Source organism: Equus przewalskii, chromosome 6 (genome assembly GCF_037783145.1).
Source record: "Equus przewalskii isolate Varuska chromosome 6, EquPr2, whole genome shotgun sequence".
Lineage (NCBI taxonomy): Eukaryota > Metazoa > Chordata > Mammalia > Perissodactyla > Equidae > Equus > Equus przewalskii.
In genome coordinates this window covers 43,209,640-43,233,077 of record NC_091836.1, presented here as the reverse complement: position 1 = coordinate 43,233,077, position 23,438 = coordinate 43,209,640, and the positions used below count along the sequence as shown (strand labels likewise).

The following is a 23,438-nucleotide window of genomic DNA, read 5'->3' as shown; positions in this document are numbered from 1 at the left end:
TTCACTTACTTAAATGTCTGTAAGATTTAAAATGAATATCTCATGTGGTCAGCAATTCTACACACAGAAATACATCCAACGGATATTCATTGCAACTTTATTTGCAGTAGCTAAAAGATTGCAAACAATCGTTGTCCGCCAATAGGGGCTATTCAAATAAATTATATGCCTAATGGACAAACGGGGTAATACATACAGCTGTCTTCTTATACATGCACAGAATACCCTTGAGAGAAACCATTATCAGTAATCACCTCTAGCGGCAGGGAGAGGGGTGCCCGGGGCCAGGAGGGAGGGGTTTACTTTCCCCTTTATAGTATTTGGATATTTCATCCTTTTCACATATTACCTACTCGCAAAATAAACTTTACAGGAAAAAAACAGTGTGTTCTTGAAAGGAACACCCCCACTAACTGTCCCACTGAGTGTGGAAGTATAGACCAGTGAGTATCAACTCACAGTCCCAACTGGGCAGATCCCAATCACAAAACATTGGCTTCATTACCATGAGCCTCTAAAAATACCCCTGTCCTTCTATTCCAGGAGAAGTCCAACACAACGGGAACTCTTTTTCCATATTGCCTTTAATATCCAGAGCAACAGATTTAAGCAAAAGATAAAACTAGGTGGAAAGGAAGCAGCAAATATCCCTACACTCACACCAAAAGAACTCTCCTGGATGATGGGGGGCGGGGGTGCGGACGGACACGCCTGGACTCTAGAGTCCGTTCCAGGTACCAAATGTTCTGAAAAGATCTAAGTTCCCACATCTCCTGAATCTTCATCAGAAGAGCACTCATCGAGATACAATGGAACTGTGAGTCATTTCATCAAAGATTAAGTGCTTTTATTTCACTTGCTACTTCCGTGACCTAAGGTGGAGAGAACTCTTTGGCCAACTTTCTGATACTTCCGCTGCCCAGGCTCCATTGCTTTTTGCCTCCAATCCCCTGGCTATCCCAGCCTCTTAGATCACAAATACACCAATAATGCCCATGCTCTTCTCCAAGACACTCGTCCCCACCAGTTGTTGGCTACATGGCCCTGTAAGAATCCCAGTGCCAAGTCTGCCTTCCCAGCAGAGGGCAGCTCAGACATCCTACCCCTCCCTGACTGAGCCACTGCCAAGATAGGCATGCTTTCCCACCTGTGACAGAGAGATGACTTCCTGATTAAAGACACCTCCCAGATGCTGCAAACCTCACTGATGGAAGATGAAAGGGACACCTTCAAAGACTTTGAAGATTCCAGGAACTATGACTCAGGCCTCAAGCAGGGTAAAGTCCTAGAACAGAGAAAGCTCATAAAATCAATGACCTCACAGAAGCCCAGGAAGAGAGGGACAATCTGCCCACAAACCCTTGGAGAACAGGACTGGCCATGATCTGGATCAAAGAAAGAGACCTGGTCACATTGCTAAGTTATCCACCTTCACGAAGGAGAGTTGATAGGTTCTCCTCCTTTTCTTTCCTATGAGAAGAGCTTGAGGCCTGTAATCCAGAAAATGCCAGTGCGGGAGCAGTATGAGTGTGACAGCTGAGCCAAGAGACGAGCTAACCTTTGAGGAGGCACGATGCAGGCTGCCTATCCGGAAGCTTTCCTTTCTCCTGACCTTTGCCAGCTAAAATCTCAGGTATGAAAGGCACAGAGTTAACTGAATTATTGCTCAGTTATGCATTTAGTCTAAAGAAAAAATCATGAATAGGAACTATGCCTTGATATTATCAAACAGGCATTCTTGTGTTCATGGAGTGGGAGGAGGCAAGAGTTGAGAGGCAACTGGCCGGAAGACACAGTTCACATTGATACACACATCACAGACCTCAAAATAACACGCTGAGTGAAAGAAGCAAACCAAAACAGAGCACACAGTTTAGGATTACATTTCTGTAAACCTCTAGAAAATGAGAACTAATATATGGTGGCAGAAAGCAACAGATCAGTGTGCTTGGGGATGGGGCAGCAGAGAGGGTTAGGAGAGAGATGCAAAGGGCATGAGGGAATTTCCGGGGCTGATGGATATTTTCACCACCTTAATTGCGGTGGCAGTTTCACAGATAGATATATATGTCAAAACTTATCCAACTGTACGTGTTAAATATGTGCAGTTTATTGCATAGCAATTACACTGTGATAAAGGTAATTTTTTTAATTTTAAGCTAAAACCCTGAAGACTGCAATCTTCAAAAATCATCTTGGTCCTCCTATTTCTTGGCTATGATGTAATCAAACAGCTATGATTGACCATGAACCAGCCCAAGGTAAAGTTCACGGAAAAAAACAAAAGTTGCAGCTAAGCAGCCCCCTCCCTGCCCAAACAGTGGCCGCCCGAAGCCCAGGAGAGGACTGCTCCCCACCCTCGACGGGCCGCCCGAGGCCCAGGAGAGGACTGCTCTCCCACCCTCCATGGCGCTGCCCACCGAGCAGCCAGTGCCCCTGCAGCCTATATTCCACTGGCCACATCCACATTCCCAACAACAGCTGGGCAGGCTCCTGCCTCCCGCTCAGTTAACGACTCAGGCAAAGCTGGACTAAGGTAGAAAAGGAAGCGACAGAGTTGTTCTCCTCTGGCCTCCAGAGCTAACCCTCCGTGTCCAGCCCAAGCTGGACTGAAGGAGTTGGGTAGAAAGGGCCCATGAAGGTACAATCAAAAAGATGCCCCAAAGACACGTATTGTAAAGGACTGTAAGAGATGGCCGTGAACTTGGTTCAGAGCTTCTCTGGCCTCTGTTCTACCCACTGAGAAAGAAGAGATAGCAGGAAAAACAATGACTTTCTTAAGCATTTCAAACTATTTCCACGGGCTTAAGTCACAGCTATTCATTCTCTATTGCCATTTCCAGGCTACTCCATAAGGCCCCGACTAACTCCTACTGTGGCCACCCAACCCAGATGGGGAGATGGTTAACTCACCTGTGAGCAGCTCAGGCTTCGTCACAACCCAGTCAGCTGCCTGACACCCACAAGCATCTGGCCTCCTTCCTGCACCCACCTGGCCCATCCCAGGCCCCTGAGTGCCGCCCCTCATAACGACCTGTCTGGGTCCCTTGCATGGACTGCCGTATCCTTAACTTCCAAAAACAGGCAAGCCACAAGCTACTTCTACCTCTGGCCTTTCCCTCCGGGTATGGACTCCCTGATACCCGACTCCATGCCAGAGGCTCCTGCTGCCTCTACAGTGAGTAATTCTTCTGGGGTTTGCATCAGCCTTGCACCAGGAGGAAGGCAGAGCATCCTACAAGAGCCAGGACCATCTTCAAAGAGGAATGGGTAGAGACCACAGACAAGATGGGGAAAAGTCTTGGGGACAACTGGGGAAACAAAACACATCTTAAGTTTTCTGGGCCAAGAGTGAGAAGAGCACCATTTCCTTCTCCCAAATGATAGTATGACATCCTTACTATCTCCAAAACAAAGAAGAGATCTAAGATTTCTAAAGATGTAACTGGAAAGAATTTCTGAATGTGCTGTTGTGGCAGTGTTCAGATGTTAATCTCCATCAAAAACGTGTCTATCTCCCAGGGGAAGTTCACAGCTACTAACTAACAAGAAGGACAGAGAAGCAGCAAAAGATAAAGCTGAGGGCGGTGTGCCAGCCCTCAGTTCCAGTGGCTCAGTCTTCAGCTTCTCCAGCATTAAGTCTCAGTGGCAAAGCATTTGACACTGCTGGTCTGCCTTCCCAGCAACACTGCAGGTTTGAATATGGAAAGTGCCAGGCAGCAACCTGAAAAATACGGTCAGAGCTATAGAATCGTATAAATACATACAGTTTAGAAAAATTCTGGGCTAGGGCACCCACACAGGCTAGGGGATAAAACATTCTATCACTAAGTGCAGCCACCTGCCACAGACAACATTTTGTAAGGGGAGGTGGGGAGGAGCGAGGTGGTGAATGGTGACAAAGTGGAGAGAGAAGACACATCAATCCCAGAACAGGGCAAATCAATCCAGGGCCAAGGATCTCGGAGGACCCAGAGGACAGCATTTTCATGACTGCCTAGGCAGGCTAAACTGACCATGGGTATGAGCACTGGAGCTCTGCCCTCTGCCCTCTGCTGAATGTTCGAGAAGCCTCCAGCAGGCTCGCTAAGAAATGTGGGGACCTGGGAGAACAGCAGAAGGGGGTTCCCCAAAGAAGACTGGGGGCCGGGCAGTGATGGGCGTACATCTGAGAGGGATTTGAAGGCTAGTTCTGCTAACCTTCTCAGACGGCTGGGAGTATCCACGAGGAAAGCAGAGCCCGGCATCCCAGGCGCGGAGAAAGAGCGGGGAAGCCGTAGGGTACAGAAGCCCGGGGACTGGGAGGGCAGCGCCCGGCGTCACCCAGAGGCCTGGATCTCCAGGCAGGAGCAGCGTGCCTGGAGGCACAGAGGGAATCCGGGGTGTTGGGGAGCTCCAAGAGAGAACAGGCTGGAGTGCTGTTCCCAGAGGGAACTCAGGACTCGCGGGTCGCGGTAACACGACTCCCGGGGCTGCCTCGGCGGAGAGGGGAGACTGGGACTCGAGGCGTGGAGGGCTGGGGTCTGGAGTCGGGCAGCTGTGGGCGGGGCTCTCTCTCACCTGCGGAGCACCAGCAAAGTGAAGAACCCCAGCAGCACGAGTCCGAGCGCGCGGCCGGGCCTGCGACGCAGGCTCCACGTGGTCATCGCGCGTCCGCGGCGTTCTGGGACCAGCTCCCACTCCAGCCTGAGCTCAGCCGCGCGGGAGGCTCAACGCGGGGGCGGGGCCGCGTGCTGGTCGCCTGGGCAACCGGGCCACCGCCCGCCGGGCCCGCCCGCGCTCATTGGCTGCGGCCCGAAGCCCCGCCCCGGCGCCGAGGGCCCAGCGTGTGTAGGGCGGGGCCTCGGCGGGCGCGGGCGGGCCGGGCGCCGGCTCCCCGCGGCCCCGCGCGGCCCGGAAGCTGTGCTCCTGCACGTGAGGCGCGAGCAGGTGCGGAGCGCTGGGCGCGCGTTGCGCGGCGCTTGGTCGCTCGTGGAACGCAGCGGTCGAGTAGTCCCCGCCGCGCTGCTGCGGCAAGCGTGTCGTAAAGGCGCCTGCAAAGCCAACGCAGCCTTTTAAAACAGTTCAAGTTTTGAAGAGAAAAAATTTTGAAGTAGTAGTGACTTATGTGAAAAGCCAGAACGCTGTAGAATTTCCTTTAGACATATTTTATGGCTGCTTGTGTTTCATGTTTGAATAGCGGGGGGGAGGGGCCCGGGCGCGCACCAGAATGTTTTCCGCCTTTGGTCTCCACAAGCGTTACTCCGGTCCTGACTCCCAGCACTTTCAGTTTTTTATTTTAAAAAAGTCCAGATAAACGCCTCACATTTTGGGAAAGGACGAATAAAATACTTATTCTGCACAGAATTACGTCACAAGGATGTTGTGTAACATTTGGGCGAAACTTATGCTTTCTAACAATCACAAACCCAGCCCATCCCGAAAACAAAATTCAGATTTTACTGAAAGAAAATCTGAAACATTTTCTAGGGAGGCTGTCTTTTCAGAGTATCAAGGTTTCTGAAAATATCCCCCATTGCGTGTTCTTAAACCATTTCCATTTACAAGTTTTGACCTTGTAAAGCTGATAGGAAGAAAATGAGATTTTACTTCTTGGAACAAAGACAGGCAGACTTTAGTGTGAAGGGTCCTTTTTCTCGCATTAAGCAAATATTTAGCCAAGTAGCAGAAGTTAAACCAAGGAGAGGCAAAAAGAAACAAATAAACTAGGGTCGGGAGAGCCGGCCACAAAGAGAGGATGGATGGGGGCTTTGCACTGCGCAGTTCTGACAGCTGGGCCAGGAACGGTCCTAGAGACCTGCAGAGAGCGCGCCGCCCTGCTCAGCACACTCTCCTAAATCAGAACCTTTTCTCCACTTTGTAACATATATCGTTGCTTGATAGTTGTTAAGACTATAAAGAAAATATTTTTGGATAAAAGCTAGCCCATGAGGCATATGGAGAAAGTGTCAAAGGTTAACCCCCGTTTTTACCTGTGGAGGCCCGTGCTAGACACTCACCCCACGTTCACCCTTCACTGCTGGCAATATGGCTGAGCAGTGGTACAGTCTATTAAACATCAGGATATCCTCAAGTTACATAAACCACACCAGCATCTCCATATTCTTGTTCGGATATTAGTAAAAACTTGTCAATGTGGGCTATAAGAACTCTGAAATCCTTAGCCCATCCCAGTACCCCTTGCTTTTATTTATTGGAGAGAAATGCAATAACTCAGTGCTACAAAAACCATCATTACCCCTTAACCTTCTGGGAAGTGCAGAACTATCGACAAACCCTGCTCACAGTTTAAGAACAATTTTAACTTATCTGAACTTAATGATGCCACGGAGAGTGCTACAAAGATAGCTCTAATCTGAGATGTCAGATCAGGAGCCAGGGCTTTGGATTTTTTAAATATTAGCAAGATACTCCTTTGAGATCTTAACCCAAAGCAGACAACTAAATACTCAAATCTCAGGGAACGGAAGCTCCAGTGAAATGAACCGGCCTAATGGTGAAGTAAACAAAGTGGTCTGGCAAAGCACACGGGATGGAAAGGAATCCCTGATATACGGAGTCAAAATCTTCACAGGCTGCCTTTCTAGTGTCAAGGGTTCTGGTTTAGAAAATAGAAGAAATGCTTTTTTAAGAAAAGGAAGTCCTGGGGCTGGCCCCGTGGCCGAGTGGTTAAGTTCGCGTGCTCCGCTGCAGGCGGCCCAGCGTTTCGTTGGTTCGAATCCTGGGCGCGGACACGGCACTGCTCATCAGGCCATGCTGAGGCAGCGTCCCACATACCACAACTAGAAGGACCCACAACGAAGAATATACAACTATGTACTGGGGGGCTTTGAGGAGAAAAAGGCAATAAATAAAATCTAAAAAAAAAAAAAAAAAAGAAAAGGAAGTCCTGTTGATATCCTCAGGCCCACCACTCTAAGTCAGAACTCTAACAGACCCAGAGAGGATGGCTCCTTCCTTGAGCATTCATGTCTCGCACACGGTCACTGGGAAATAGAAATACACATGAGGAAGCACAGGGGAAGAGGAAAAGCTGCAGTCATTCGGAATAAGTACAGTGGAGACACTGGAGAAAAAGAATCGTATCAAACCAACCTCGTTGGCTGTTTTTATTTTTAACAGGTAACAAACAGGTTTATAGATGAGTTATTCATTCATTTATGTATCTTATTTTTGAGCACACTGTGCTAATGCCTTAAATATAGTGCATCTGAATTTTGAGAAAACATTCGGCAAAATCTCTCTTAAAGTCATGAGGACAAGATGCAAAATGTGGGTCCTGTGATAGTATATTCACTTGGGCTCCAGTGCCATAATATAACAACCTGCTCCTCGCTTCCTCCTTGTGGACAGACAACAGCCCTCCCCACCCACCCTCACCAGCTCCTTTGCTCAGGGTTACATGGGAAGGCCAGTTACGATGTCAAGTTGCCAAAGAGTCTTTAGCAAAGAAATTAAGAACATGTGGGAATTTCTGGGAATAAAGGAAGGCAATTTCATCCTAGACAAAACGAAAATAGAAAAGTCTCAGGAAGGAGATTTTGGCCTTGGAAAAAGAAAAAAAAACATACCCAAGTTAAGATAGGTAATCAAGGCTCCTGACGCAAAATGATGTGTCAGTGGGACTAGGAGAGGCCTGCGTGAGTTGGGAAAGGATGCACTGAACTTCATCGTTCGCCTTGGTGGTCCAAAAATACCACTTTTAAGCCTCAGTCTTTGGAAGGCTGAAAAGCTAAAGATCTAATTCAACAACGTTTTGTTCATTAAGAAGGAATCAACAAATGCATAATGACCACTATATGCTGAATACTGCTTTAGGTGCTTGGGATACGTCAGTGGACCAAACAAGATCTCTTCCCTTTGAAACTTATGTTCTAGCTGAGGAAGAAAGATAGCAAAACTTTACAAATGTAAGAGTATGTTCAAAGGTGATCAATTCCATAGCAAAAAAGAAAATAGATAAAGGAAGGGAGCTTGGGAGTGTGTGGGGAGGTGTGTGCACAGAAGAGGTCTTCCTGAGAAGGTGTTAATGAAGCAAGATCTGAAAAGGGTGGGAGCCAGCCATGCATGCAGGCATCTGGAGCAGGGGCTGTCCAGACAGAGAGGACCTCTAGAGCAAAGCCCCTCGGGCTGGAACCAGAGACGGTATTCTGTGAACTGCAAGGAGGTCCGTGTGGGAAGAGAAGGGGAGGGCAAGGAGTGCAGGAGATGAGTCCGAGAAGCCCAGGGACATGATCACATAGGGTCTTTCAGAGCAGGGCTTTGACTCTGAATGAAATGAGGAGCCATTGCAAGCTTTGGACAGGACATCAATTCTGCTGTAAAAGATGATTCTGGCTGCTGTGTTGGGAATTGCCAGGAGTGGGCAAGAGTAGGAGAAATAAGGCCAGTTAGCAAGCTACTGTAGTAATGCATATGAGAGATGACATTGGCTCAGACAAGAGGGGGTAGCAATGGAGGTGGTGAGGAGTGTTGGGTTTCTGGAAGTACTTTGAAAGCAGAGACAAGGTGATTGCTGTGATTCCTGGATTGCTTGTAGGTTGAGAGAAATAGAGAATTCAAGGATGACTCCAAGACGTTGGGTCTGAGAAACTGGAAGAACTGGAGTTGCCCTAACCTGAAATGGAGAAGGCTGTGACTGGAATGGGTTTGTAAGGGAATATCAGAGGCTCAGCTTGGGCTTGTTGAGTCTGAGGTATGAGACATGCAGTGGAGATATCATGTAAACTGTTGAATATACAAGCCTGACGTTGAGGAGAGAGGTCTGGGATGGAGATATAAATTTAGGAGTTGACAGAGAGTTGATATTTAAATGCATGAAGCTGGATGAGATCACCAATGAAGTAAATATGGACAGAGAAAGAGGACCAAGGATGAGCCCGGGACACCTAACACTGAGAAAAGAGGAGGATCCAGCAAAGCTGGACAAGAAAGAGCAGCAAGTAAGGCAGGAACAAAACTCAGAAAGGACAGTATTCTGAACACCGACAGAGAAAGTTACCGAGGAGGAAGGAGCCATGAACAGTGTTACATGCTGCTGACAAGTTAAGGAAAGACTGAGAACCAACAAGTGGATTTAGTACTTGGAGTTTTTTGGTGAATATGACGCAGGCAGTTTCGGTGGAGTTGGGGTAGGGTTGGGGAAGCTGACTGGAATGGGTTGAGAAAGTGTGAAGAGGAATCTGAGAGTGAACATGGATAAATCATTCAAGGATATTTGCTAGAAAGGGGAATAAATAAATGGGATGACTGCTGGTGGTGCTTGACTCTGAGTCAAGAGTAGTGTTCTATTTTAGGTGGGAGAAACCACAGCATGCTTGTGTGCTGACTATCAGCATGATCAAAAGAGAATGAAAATTAGTGAAGTGGGAGAGACTGTGGAGAATGTCTGGAGCAATGTCCTTGAGTAGGTGAAGTGGATGCAGTCTGGTGACCAAGTGAAGGACAGGCTCTAGGTGTCAGCGTCTAGGATCACTGAAGGCATCACTGCATTCTCCATGATAGAGTGATCACTTAGGTTAATTTCAAATACAAACAGTGTAACACTATCAGAAATGAGAACTAGGCTTGTTATTTCAATTTGATGTTAATATCTGATTATTCACTGTCAAATGTAGGTATACAGGGGCTGGCCCAGTGGTGTAGTGGTTAAGTTCGCGTGCTCCGCTTAGGTGGCCCAGGGTTCACAGGTTTGGATCCCAGGCCTGAATGTACACACCTCTCATCAAGCCATGCTGTGGCGGCATCCCACATACACAAAACAGTGGAAGATTGGTACAGATGTTAGCTCAGGACCAATCTTCCTCACCGAAAAAAAAAAAGGTAGGTGTACATTTGAGATCTGACGTGAAATGAAACATTAAAATTTTGTTGGTAAAATAAAGCAATGATTACTGATTATTATGAAAACTATTAATATAATGTACAAAAACAAGAACTTTCAAATACTTATGCACATAGGGAAATAATAGCTAATAAGAATATTAAAAGAGTACATTAGCTTTATAAGTTCTAAGGAAGAATATTATATCCTCTTCGAGCCAACAAATGTATATGAAAGATAACTTTTTAAAAATTAAATATAGATATATATTTACATAACATATAAATTTAAAAATATAAATAAGGTATATTAATAAAGATGATTAAATCACAATTTTTATTATTTTAGGGTTGTTTGATATATACCAGTGATAACATTAAAAAATATACATTTTATCAACCAAATTTAATTTTATTACTTAATTTCATTCCAGCCATGAGTTTTGGACAAAAGGTCTTCCTTGGGAATTCTTTCCACCTCAAAATTTCATGAGGAGGAATAGCTCCAAAATGATATGCAGCTATATCTATGATAAATCATGTCCAATCCAGATAGAATAAAGAATAAGCAACATATGAAGAAAAGACGAAAGTGTTAAACAAAAATTAGGCTCATTTTGTTCTCATTGACCAAAGTTCACAAGGACAGACTTACAACAATACTTTAAGAAGACAATTTATTACAGCTTTGAGTCTATTGAAGCTAAAAGAACCTTTCTCAAAATGATCGCTCTTTCTTCCTGTTTTCAGTCATTTTTCAACTACTGTAGGATTTTAAAAATCAGCCCAAGTTATGACTCCCAGGTGCGAAGTTCCTTCTACAAAATATGTTACTGAAAACATTTTTCGTGAATTATATTTTGCTGTGTACCAACTAGTGATATTCAGAAATATCCATATTTTGTGTATCAGATATTTGGACATACAGAAACAAACAGAAGTTAAGGTTCGAGAGCATAATAAATGAATGATGATTTTAATTATGCTTCTCTTTTGTTTTGTTGCCATGATTTCTGAGTCTAGCACAGCAAACTCAGAAATACTTATAAAATGAAAGGTGCCATGTGATTGTCATTGGCAAAGGACAAACATGGCTAAGGCCATAAATGATTTAGAAATTACAAATGTATGTTTCACTCATAACCTCCAGCTCTGTATTTAGAAGGTAATTTCAGCACAGTATAAGGTAAGCATTTTTCAACCAAAACCAAATTCCGTGACATACAAGGCGCTTAAACTCTCTTGTCCCTTTACTTTATGCAAGATCTTCAGAAAGACTGACTGCCAGCTAAGACATGCTAAAAAGTTTCTTTTTTAAACTTCAGCAAAGAAAGCCTTAATGCCATACTTTACAGATAATAATAGCAACAAAGGCAGTCATCCAAGCAAGGAATGGCTTATTGGCTTGAACCTGCTCAAGAAGGAACACGTTGATCTGCCTTGAGAGGAAAAGTCATTCTGATATGACCCTTGCCGAAGGATAATTAGTATCTGTGAGAACGGAGGCTGAGATGCAGATGAAATTTCAGAAATAATGAAATAATGAAATGAAATTTCAGTTACACTACTCCATTGCTATATTTTTGGCTTCAATGTTTAAGAGGACAAATTTTTAGGGGAATGCAAATCCAAACCACAACGAGATAGCATTTCACACTCACTAGGATGGCCATAATCAAAAAATAGATCAAAATTTAGTGTTAGTGAGGATGTGGAGAAATCGGATCCCTCGTATATTGGTAGGAATGTAAAGTGATGTAGCCACTTAGGAAAACAGTTTCAGGGTTCCTCAAAATATTAAATCATTTATTATTAGTGCTGTTGAATTGATCCCAACTCCTAGCAACCCTGTGGGCATCAGAGCAGAACCCTGCCTGGTCTTTCTGCACCATCCTCTCCCCTTCCGGTGCTCTATCAGACAACTCTCCACTGCTATTCACAGGGTTTTCATGGCCAATTTTTTCGGAAGTGGGTGGCCAAGTCCTTCTTCCTAGTCTGTCTTAGTTTGGAAGCTCCACTGAAACCTGTCCTCCATGGATGACCCTGCTGGTGTTTGAAATCCCGGTGGCACAGCTTTCAGCATCACAGCAACACACAGCCACCACAGTATGACAACTGACAGGTAAGTGGTGTGGTTCCCTGACCGGGACAGGGAACCTGGCTGCAGGCATGAGAGCAATGACTCTTAACCACTACACCACCAAGAGTTACCATATGACCCAGCAATTCCACTCCTAGGTATATACCCAAGAGAATTGAAAAGATATGTCCCCACAAAAACTTGTGCATGAATGTTCATAGCAGCATTATTCACAATAGTCAAAAAATGGAAATAACTCAAATATCCATCAATTGATTAATGGATAAACAAAATGTGGTCTCTCTATACACTGGAATATTATTCAGCCATAAAAAGGAATGAAGTACTGATACATGCTACAACATGGACAAATCATACAAACGTAATGCTAAGTGCCCATCACAATGGGCTGCATATTGTATGAATCCATGCATGTGAAGTTCTCAGAATAGGCGAACCCATGGAGACAGTAGATAGTGGTGGCCAGGGGCTGAGGGGGATGAGGCATGGCGAGTGACTGTTAATGGGCACAGTGTTTCTTTCTGGAGTGATGAAAATGTTCTGGATTTAGACAATGGTGATAGTTACACAGCCTTGTGAATATCCTATACTAAAAGCTACTGAATTGTAAATTTTAAAAGAGTGGGGTTTATAGTATATGAACCATATGTCAATTTCAAAAACTTTTCTCAAGTGTAAAGCACTTCTATTTGTCTTTTTCTATGCATAGAACTGGAAATATTTGCTTTATATATTTAGAGGCTAAATTTTTAGCAAGATACAACTCTGGAATTGTTACCTCTTTCTCATGAATTACATCCTTTTTATCACTGTAATAACCCTCTGGATCTAGTAACACCTTTTGCTGTCCAGTCCACTTGCCTGGTGTTAATGTGATTACTCCAGCTTTCTTTGGCAAGAATAAGCACGGCATATTTTTTATCTTTTAACATTCAATCATTTAGTGTCCTTATGTTAAAGGTGGCTCTCTTGTAAAACTCATTTATTTAGGTTTTCTTTAATAATGTCTGACAACTTTGGTCTTTTAGAGGGTGTAGTCCATTTACAAAATTAACTGTGGTTGCTGATATATTTGTGTTTATTTCTACTATCTTAAAATGTACTTTCTACTTGTACTTATTTTTCTACTTTATCTTCTACTCCCTTTTACCTTTTATTGTTAGAGTTTTTAGCTGTTTTTTTCTCATTCTATTTATCCCCTTTAGTTTTTTGAAAGTTACAAGCATTATGTATATTCTGTTAACAGTTAAGCTAAGTTTATTAACATCCATCTTCAACAAAGTCTAAAATTAACATGTGAGCATCACAGAAACTTTAGATCACTCTTTTGCTATCATATTCCTCCACCTTACAGGACATTTTCCCTAGTCTTACAATTTTATACTGGCTTTACCCTTAAATTCGACATTGGTATATTTTAAGTGAATTAATGTTTGTTCACATATACTCAAAGATTTGTCACCATCTTTTCTTTGCTCCACATCCTTTCAAATCTCAGAGCTTTCCTCTAGGGTCATTTTCTTTCTGCTGACTGTACATTCTTTAGAACATCTTTTCTCAACTGTGGTTCCCTGAGAGACAAGCTGTGATGCCCTGAGGCATCCATGGTCTGCAGTGAATTAATTTCCCTAATATACATCTAGAACAATACAATTAGAAGCTAACCACTGAAAACATTTTTTGTAAGGTTGAATTCTCTTATGGAACCCCAGTTGAGAAAGGCTGCTTCAGAATTCTCTTCAGTGTGTGGATCTTTCGATAATAAAATCTCTTGGCCTTTGTCTGAAAGGTCTGTATTTTGGAGTTTTTTTCTTTTTTTTTTCTTTCTGCTTTTTCTCCCCGAATCCCCCCAGGACATAGTTGTATATTTTAGTTGTTGGTCCCTCTAGTTGTGGCATGTGGGACACCACCTCAGCATGGCCCAATGAGTGGTGCCATGTCCGTGCCCAGGATCCAAACCAGCGAAACCCTGGACCACTGAAGCGGAGCGCATGAACTTAACCACTTAGCCATGAGGCCAGCCCCTGTTTTGTTTTCCTTGAAAGACAGTTTTGCTGGGTAAAGAATTGTAAGTGGTGAGCATTTTTCTCTATGCACGCTGAGAGTTCATCTTCTGGACAGTATGGTTGCATTCATATTTGGAAAAGATTGACAGGTATGGAACTGAGGTATAATAACAAAAGAAGAGGTGTAAATCAGAGAGAGATGTATTCAAACACCTCTTTGAACCTTGGTTTTCCAGCTACAAAATGGTTGTTCTTAAGTTTAGAAATGATGTATATATTACATCTGAAATATAAAACATGTCATGATCTTCATGATTATTATTTCTGTTTTTCCCCTTAGTCTACAGTTTATCCATCGATTTCATGAGTTTGAGTCTAGAGCCCCAAAGAATAAAGTTTTATGTAGGAGTTGTGTACGTACATGATAGAATTCTCCTTCAATGAGCCAGCCCTTCAGATTAGTGGGAGAGAAGATAAATCTGACTCCTTTGTGCTCATCCCAAAAAGGAAGGTTCCTTTCTCCTTTTGGACACTAGATTATTTTCTAGATTTCTTGAAGCCCCCATGCACTATATCTAACAAGGTGAGAAGACTTTGTTATAGTTCAATGGTTTCAATTTAGGCCAAGTGCTATATTTTGATTATAAGAATGTGATTAGTTTCCAATGGCGTCATTTGAGAAAATTAGCTGGGTTATTCACGTGTGTATGGTGTATCTCACTACTATCTGCCTACTATCAGTAAGAGCTTTGACTGTGCCCAGATAGCTGAGGAGTAATAAGACACAGTGTGCTCCATGTCAGGCCTTGCTGTCACACGTGTCAGAACCAAACAAGAAAACTGCTTTGCTTTCTCTGACTGGATGTGACCCACCAGGTCACCTTGGAGACACACAGGCTGCAAGGAAATGCCTGAAGTCATTGATCACTGCCCCTGTATTCCCCTCTCCTACACACACACACACACACACACACACACACACACACACACACCCCAGGAGTTTGCCAGTCAGCATACACAATGCTCTCCTGGCCTGCAGAGAGCAGTAATCCTTACTCTCTTAGTCCAGAGACCCTTCCCTTCCTCCCAACTGAGTCTGGAGAGGCAGAAATAAAATTTGGTTTTTATTTTATTCATATCTGCCTAAAGGTACATTTGATTAGAGAATAAGAACCTGCTAAGGATTAAGCATTTAACCAGGTAAATCAGTCATTGAAGATTTTGAGGGCTTTTTAAAGACTGAAAATAGGCATCATATGGATATACTACAGTATACATAACAATTTTCCTGTTGCTTTTTTAAGGTTATTTTCACATTTTTGCTACTGTAGTGAGCACTTTGTTTGATATTCTTGACATTCTTTCTCCTGAAAAACTGCTTGTAGATGAACTCCAACAATACAAAAAATATGTTATAACACAGTCTTATAGCACTGGTTGGTCTGTAGTTTCGATGACTGAACCACTCTTTATTTTCTCAAACAGAATGATCTGGGAAGAAGAGTTGACAGTAAGAAAGGGTAAGCCTATTCAGCACAGGATGAGAAAGACTGCAATCTGTATTCTGGGGATGAAGACAGATCTGAACACTAATGAGACATAAAGTCAAGGGTGGAGGTGACTCACCTCATTGTCTTCTGGATGCAGCCAGGCACCAGGCAGGTAAAGTGTTTCCTGGGGTCCAATAATCCAGTATCGCCCAAGGTTACGTCCATTGATGAACACAAAGCCATAATTCCAGTTCTGGAAGGGATGGAGGCTTGAGACATAGGAACAGACTCACACTGGCAAGGTACAACCTCAGGGACTTGGGGAGGGAGAGCAAGACTGAGATGCTTTACGGCACTGAAAGTGGGAGTGAGTTTAGAATGGGGCATGTTCCAGAAGTTCTGCCCCACAGTGCCTGGTCCACAGATGACAGAGAAAAACATGAACCAGTCCTTTCATGCCAATCTACGGTTGTTCCCACCCTATGATATACAATCCTATATTTAAAATCAAAAAACAGGTCTCCTGCTTCCAGAAATAAGTACTAAGTGATAGAGTGAACACTACTGCTGACAACAGTTACAAAAGCTACACAATTTTTTAAATCTGCAATACAATTGCAGTACAACACAGAACCCTCAGGGTCCCAATCCAGGGGAGAAGAATGAAGAATACACAAGATGGGAAGGACAAAAGGGATATAGAAAAATGGTCTAACACATAAACTTGGAGTCTCTGAAATACTCCATTTAAAAGATAAAACTTTCTGGACTGAATTTTAAATAAAGCACTTAAGCGTTATGTATAAGAAAACCATCTAAAATATAAAGGTATTGAAAAAATAAAAGAAAAACAACAGGAAAAGATATAATAGGTAAATTTTAAGCAAAAGGAGGTTGCTATAGCTCTATTAATATCAGAAAAATTTGACCTTGAGCCAACAAGTTTTGCTAGAGATAGAAAGGAACATGTCCTGATGATAAAATTCTTAATTTACCATGAATTTATATATCATATATAGAGAAGCTAAATGTATAGATTCTAAATATATAAGCAAAATTGACAGAATAACAGGAGAAATAAAATTCACAACCACAGTTGAAAATTTTCATACAGCACTTCAATAGCTAATAGAGAAAGCAAACAGGAATCGATAAAGACATAAAATATTTGAAAGAAGATACTTAACAACCTTGAACTAATTGACATATATAGAACATGAATCTAACACGTGCAGAATAGACATATTCTTTCAAGTATACATCAGAGTCTTTACAAATTTGACTGTATATTAGATTAAACTGTTAAGAGATTTTAAAGTTCTCAGACCACAGTGCAATTAAACATAAATTGATAACAAAAAGATTACTATAAAATATTCAAATATTTCAAAATTAAGAAATACGCTTCCAGAGGCCAAGGAAAACACTCACAAGGGAAGTCAGAACATATTTGAATTCATTGATGATGAAAATAAAACATATAAAAACTTAGAGAGTCCACGTCCAGAACAGGAAAATCCACAGACACAGAGAGATTACTGTTCGCCAGGGCTGAGGGGAGGGGAGTGTGGGGAAGTAACTGCTTCATGGGTACAGGGTTTCCTTTTAGAGTGATAAAAATGTTTTAGAGCCAGATAGAAGGAACGGTCATACAACACTGTGAATGTACTAAATGCCACTGAATTGTTCATTTTAAAATGGTCAATTTTATGTTAAACTTTAAAACTTATGATACACAACCAAATCCATGCTTAAATGAAAAGTAATAGTCTAAATTCATATGTTAAAAAAGAATAAAGATTAAAAATCAGTTATAGAAGCAGCTGTCACAAGAAATTATAAAAAGAAAGCAGATAACTCTTAAAATAAAAAGAATAAGGGCCAGCCCCATGGCTGAGTGGTTAAGGTCACTCATTCTGCTTCGGCAGCCCAGGGTTTTGCTGGTTTGGATCCTGGGTGCAGACACAGCACTGCTCATCAGGCCATGCTGAGGTGGCGTCCCACACAGCACAGCCAGAAGGACCCACAAGTAAAATATATAACTATATACTGGGAGGATTTGGGGAGAAAAAGCAGACAAAAAAAAAAGAAGATTGGCAACAGTTGTTAGCTCAGGTGCCAATCTTTAAAAAAGAAAATTAAAAAATTTTTAAAATTATAAAAAATAATAAAGATAATGGCAGAAATTAGACATAAAAGAAATTCATAATATAGTAAGAGTCACAGCCAAACATTCATTCATTGAAAGATTAATAAATTGGTAATGTTCTAGTGAGACTTATCAAGAAAAAAGAGATGTTACTAGAGATGATCTAGACATTAAAAACAAACAATTTAAATACAATACATTTGAAAATTTAGATGAAATTCCCAGGAAATATTCCCAGAAAAATATATTTTATCAATACTGATTTTTAACGAAACAAAATCAGAATAGTACTTTAATCTTGAAGGAATTTAATCCACACTTGAAAACTTTCCTACAAAGAAAACATTGGCCCTAGATGGTTATACTAATGAAGTCTACCAAATATTTAAGAAACAATACCAGTTTTACACTAACTCTACTTTCCAAATCATTCCATTTATATGGGTCTTAAATGTTGGTACCAAAACCTAACAAAGATATCTCAGTATGAACATAAACACAAAAGCAGTCTTAATTATTTATAATAATCAAACAGTGGAAATAATACAAATCTCTATGAACAGTAGAATAGTTAAATAAAGTATAGTATATTTATAAAGTGGAATCCTATAAAAGAGTGAAAATGAACAAATCACCACGACATCACTAAATGGTTAAATCTCACAGACAATGTTGAACAAAAGAAGCTATATAACAAAAGAAGACACGAACCAGACCCAGTGGCCTAGGGGTTAAGTTTGGCACACTCTGCTTCAGCGGCCCAGGTTTGGTTCACAGGTGGGGACCTTCAGTACTTGTCAGTGGCCATGCTGTGGCAGCAGCCCACATAGAGAAAGAGGAAGACTGGCACAGCTCAGGGTGAATCTTCCCCAGCCAAACAAGTAAAGAAAGAAAGAAGCCATGAGAGTGACATCAGCATCATGGTGGAATGAGTTGTGTCCTTTGTCTCTCCACTTTACGTTAAAACCAGTCAGACATCTAGTGACAAACAAAGGACTCCCTGCACAGCATACCAGAACACCTGAGTCATCCATGCAGTTATACAACTGAAGGTGGGTGGACTGGACCTCCAGGAGGCAGTGAGATAGGGGAGCAGCCTCCTCCCTCTCCCCTGGTGGCGGTAATCCAAAACAGGGATCCTCACACTGGCATGCATGCCAGCAACCACAGGCTGAAAGGGAAAACACAAGACTTGTGGCTCGGCCCCTGTCCCCCACAGTGGGGGCCACTGGTGCAGACATCCTGAGGCTCTGGGACACAGCAGAACTGGGAAGTGGTGCTGGTCTTTCCAGCAGTGGGGGCTATATCCAAGGGATGAATTTCCCTGGCAGGGGCAGGGTCCCCTGATCTGTTTCAGAGCAGACCACCAGCATGTGCACCAGCAATGATAACCAGAGGCTGTGGCCCCTACCCCCTCCAGCAGTGGCAGGTGGCACACACGTCCTGAGGCTTCAGGACACAGAGCAGTGCTGGTGACCCAGCCCCCTCCTCCTCCTCTGGCAGTGGCACTGGTCTCTCCAGGAGTGGGGACAGCAACCAAAATTCAGATTCACCAGCAGCAGCAGGGTGCCATGACCTGAGGCTTCAAAAAGCACACCAGTGGCAGTGATGTCAGAGTCATGGCTGAGTGATCTTGCCTGGGACTCTCTCCCCTCCATCATACAACAAAAAAAGAGCAACCATATTCCAACAAAAAAATATCCTAATAGCACAGAAATCCTCAGAGACCCACAGCAGCCAAACGACAGAGGGCACAGAGACTGGAGCCCCCCTTGGAGGAGCTGGAAGAGGGTAAGAGAGAACTTCGCTTCCTCCCCTAGAGACCGGGATTGCTGCACCAGGTGAGGGAAGAAGAAGGGGAGGGGCCGCACATCCGCAGGATCACCAAGGACTCCCAAAGACCCATGCAGCAGAAACCCTCTAATGGGGGAAAGCTTTCACATGGGGTGACCTCAGCAAGCCAAGACCCCAGGAGAGCAGATAGCAAGAGCTGATCAGGAAACCGGGTCTGCACCAGAGAGAAAGTACGCCTCCCTCCCTCAACCTGCACTGAGCGCTGCCATCTCGGCTGAAGCCAGAGGGCTCAGAATACATGGCTCTCGACCCCCATCTAGTGGCAATGGGCTGTAACTGCAACGGAATAATATCACCCTGGGGAAGACCCATCCTTCTTCCAGCATCCATCAATTCATCAAATCTCCAGACCAGAGGGAAAGCAAGCACCCAGAATTATGCCCTGAGGACTCAGAAATAAGTAAACTAAACGAAAATGAATTCAGCATAGCTATAGTCAAAAAACTCAATGAGGCAAAGGAAAATATAGAGAACCAAGTCAATGAGTTCTGGAGATACTTCACAAAAGAGATTGAAACTATAAAGAAGAATCAATCAGCAATTCTAGGGATGAAAAATACAATGGATCAGATAAAAGAGAATACAGATTCCCTGAGTGCCTGTGTGGCTGCCATAGAGGAGCAAATCAGAGTAATCAAAGATAGACAGGTTGAATGGATCCAGACAGAGGAAAGGAGAGAATTAAGAATAAAAAGGAATGAAGAAAATCTCCGAGAAATAGCTGACTCAATGAGGAGATGCAATATAAGAATAACTGGAATCCCCAAGGGCGATAAAAAGGAGAATGGAGCAGAAAGTGTGCTCAAAGGAATAATAGCAGAGAACTTCCCAAATCTGGAGAATGAGAGAGAAATAAGTGTGGAGGAAGCTTTCAGATCTCCTACATTTGTCAATGTAAAAAGACCTACTGCAAGGCATATAGTAGTAAAAATTGCAAAAGAGAATGACAAATAAAGAATACTAAGCGCAGCAAGGCAGAAGAAAATAACCTAAAAAGGAACCCCTATCAGGCCTTCAGTGGACTTCTCTGCAGAAACCTTACAAGTTAGGAGAGATTGGAATGACATATTCAAAACTTTAAAGGATAAAAATCTTCAGCCAAGAATACTCTATCCAGCAAAAATATCCTTCAGATATGAGGGAGACATTAAATCTTTCCTAGACAAACAAAAGCTAAGGGACTTCATAGCCACGAGACCTCCACTACAAGAAATCCTCAAGAAGGCTCTCATACTTGAAAAAATTAAAAAAGGGAGAAAGGGGTCACAAAACACAGAGTAGGGAGACAAATAGAATCGGAATAGGATAGAAAATATTCAACTATAGCATTAGGATAAAGGGAAGTAAATCACCAAAGCAAAGACAATCTCATCACTCTAACCACAAACTCACAACACAAGTTGGAATAAGAGATGAAAATAATAATTTAGGAGGGGAGGAGGAAAGGGACTGAATCAGTCTAGGCTAAGGAAGTAAGAGGCCACCAGAAAATGGACTGCTATTCACGAGATTCTGAATACACACTTCAGGGTAGCCACTAACCTTAAAAACAGAACAGAGACACAAAAAATAAGTAAGAAAATAAGAAACTGCAGATGTCAATGGGTAGGCCAAAACACACAGGACAAGAAACAAAGGTAATGCAGGAAAACTGGAAAACAAGTGACAGAATGACAGCATTAAGACTTCATGCATCAAAAAATCACCCTCAATGTAAACGGATTGAACTCTCCAATAAAAAGACACAGAGTGGCAAGATGGATTAAAGAACAAAATCCAACAATCTGTTTCCTCCAGGAAACACACATCAGCCCCAATGACAAACACAGGCTCAGATTGAAGGGGTGGAAGAAGATAATCCAAGCTAATGGCAAAAAAAAAAAAAAAAAAAGAAAGGAGGTGTCACAATACTTATATCAGACAAAGAAGATTTCAACATAAGGCAGGTAAAGAGAGACATAGAGGGTCAGTATATAATGATCAAAAGAACACTCCATCAAGAAGAAATAACACTTATAAATATCTATGCAACCAACATAGGAGCACCAAAGTTCATAAAGCAACTATTAACAGACCTAAAGGAAGATGTTAAAAACAACACAATAATAGTAGGGGACCTCAACACCCCACTCACATCATTGGACAGATCATCCAGACAGAAAATCAACAAGGAAATGGTGGAGCTAAATGAAAAGCTAAAACAGTTGGACTTAATAGACATATATAGAACACTCTATCCAAAAACAGCAGAATACACATTCTTCTCAAGTGCACATGGAACATTATCAAGGATAGACCATATGTTGGGAAACAAGGCAAACCTCTATAAATTAAAAAAAATAGAAATAATAACAAGTATCTTCTCTGTTCATAATGCTATAAAGCTAGAAATTAATCACAAGAAAAAAGCTGAGAAAGGGACAAAGATGTAGAGACTAAACAATATGCTATTGAGCAAGCAATGGATCATTGAAGAAATTAAAGAAGAAATCAAAAAGTATCTGGAGACAAATCAAAATGATAACATGTCATACCAACTCATATGGGACACAGCAAAAGCTGTATTAAGGGGGAAATTCATCACAATACAGGCACACCTTAACAAACAAGAAAAATCCCAAATAAGCAATCTTAAACTACACCTAACTGAATTAGAGAAAGAAGAACAAACAAAGCCCAAAGTCAGCAGGAGAGAAATAATAAAAATCAGAGCAGAAATAAATGCTATTGAAACAAAAAGGCAATAGGAAGGATAAATGAAACAAAGAGCTGGTTCTTTGAGAAGATAAATAAAATTGAGAAAGTCCTAGCCAGACTTACAAAGAAAAAAAGTGGGAAAGCTCAAATAAACAAAATCAGAAATGAAATAGGAGAAATTACAAGACTCCACAGAAATACAACGGATTAAAAGAGAATACTATGAAAAACTATACGCCAACAAAATGGATAATATAGAGGAAATGGTAAATTCTTAGATTCTTACAACCTCCCAAAGCTGAGTCAAGTAGAAACAGACAATCTGAACAGACCAATCACAAGGAAAGAGCTTGAAACAACAATCAAAAGCATCCCAAAGAATGAAACCCCAGGTCCAGACGTCTTTCCTGGGGAATTCTACCAAACTTTCAGAGAGGATTTAATACCTATCCTTTTCAAGCTGTTCCAAAAAATTAAGGAGGATGGAACACTTTCTAACACATTCTACGAGGCCAAAATCACTCTGATACCAAAGTCTGAAAAGGACAGCACAAAAAAGGAGAACTACAGGCTAATATCGCTGATGAACATAGATACAAAAATTCTTTTTTTTTTTTTTTTGAGGAAGATTAGCCATGAGCTAAGTACTGCCAGTCCTCCTCTTTTTTTGCTGAGGAAGCCTGGCCCTGAGCTAACATCATGCCCATCTTCCTCTACTTTATACGTGGGACACCTCCCACAGCATGGCGTGCGAAGCAGTGCCATGTCCGCACCCAGGATCTGAACCAGTGAACCCCAGGCTGCTGAGAAGCGGAACGTGCAAACTTAGCCACTGCACCACCGGGCCAGCCCCAGATGCAAAAATTCTCAACAAAATTTTGGCCACCAGAATTCAGCAATACATCAAAAGGATCATACATCACAATCAAGTGGGATTCATACCAGGGACACAGGGATGGTTCAACATCCACAAATCAATCAACGTGATACACCAGATCAACAAGTTGAGGAATAAAAACCACATGACCATCTCAATAGATGCAGAGAAAGTATTTGACAAGATCCAACAGCCATTTATGATAAAAACTCTGAACAAAATGGGGATAGAAGGAAATTACCTCAACATCATCAAGGCCGTATATGACAAACCCACAGCCAACATCATACTCAATGGGCAAAAACTGAGCACCATCCCCCTGAAAACAGGAATGAGACAAGGATGCCCTCTATCACCACTCTTATTTAACATAGTACTGGAGGTCCTGGACAGAGCAATCAGGCAAGAGAAAGGGATAAAAGGAATCCAAATATGGAGGGAA

General features: G+C 42.4%; 2 protein-coding genes and 1 long non-coding RNA gene across 26 annotated transcripts in view; 1 reads left to right on the top strand and 2 right to left on the bottom strand.

The window, feature by feature from the left end:
* Positions 1-4,832, bottom strand: part of LOC103565181 (beta-galactosidase-1-like protein 2) — a 46,669-nt gene extending 41,837 nt beyond the window's left edge. The window contains exon 1 of one of the 8 annotated variants that reach the window (XM_008541157.2): positions 4,561-4,832. In XM_008541157.2, coding sequence (XP_008539379.2) covers positions 4,561-4,646 — 86 coding nt within the window. In that variant the 5' untranslated portion in view covers positions 4,647-4,832. Of the gene's footprint in view, positions 1-1,147; positions 1,286-4,200 lie in introns of those variants that run through there. The other 7 variants (XM_008541156.2, XM_070623530.1, XM_008541158.2 and 4 more) reach the window with 7 other exon arrangements.
* On the top strand, positions 1,340-3,611 carry LOC103565180 (uncharacterized). The gene is made up of 3 exons (XR_548235.2): positions 1,340-1,633; positions 2,160-2,261; positions 2,844-3,611. It is a non-coding gene; the product is annotated as an uncharacterized lncRNA (long non-coding RNA).
* A 76-nt stretch (positions 4,833-4,908) lies between the features above and the next one.
* LOC103565182 (beta-galactosidase-1-like protein 3) overlaps positions 4,909-23,438 on the bottom strand; it is a 74,793-nt gene continuing 56,263 nt past the window's right edge. For 14 of the 17 annotated variants that reach the window (XR_011541002.1, XM_070623516.1, XM_070623523.1 and 11 more), the window contains 2 exons: positions 15,556-15,672; positions 15,041-15,420 (listed from right to left, as the gene is read on the bottom strand). Coding sequence is in view for 13 of the 17 variants with exons in the window: in XM_070623516.1 (XP_070479617.1) it covers positions 15,355-15,420; positions 15,556-15,672 (183 nt within the window). In the remaining 4 variants the exon portion in view is untranslated. Of the gene's footprint in view, positions 5,034-15,040; positions 15,421-15,555; positions 15,689-23,438 lie in introns of those variants that run through there. The other 3 variants (XR_011541000.1, XR_011540998.1, XR_011540999.1) reach the window with 2 other exon arrangements.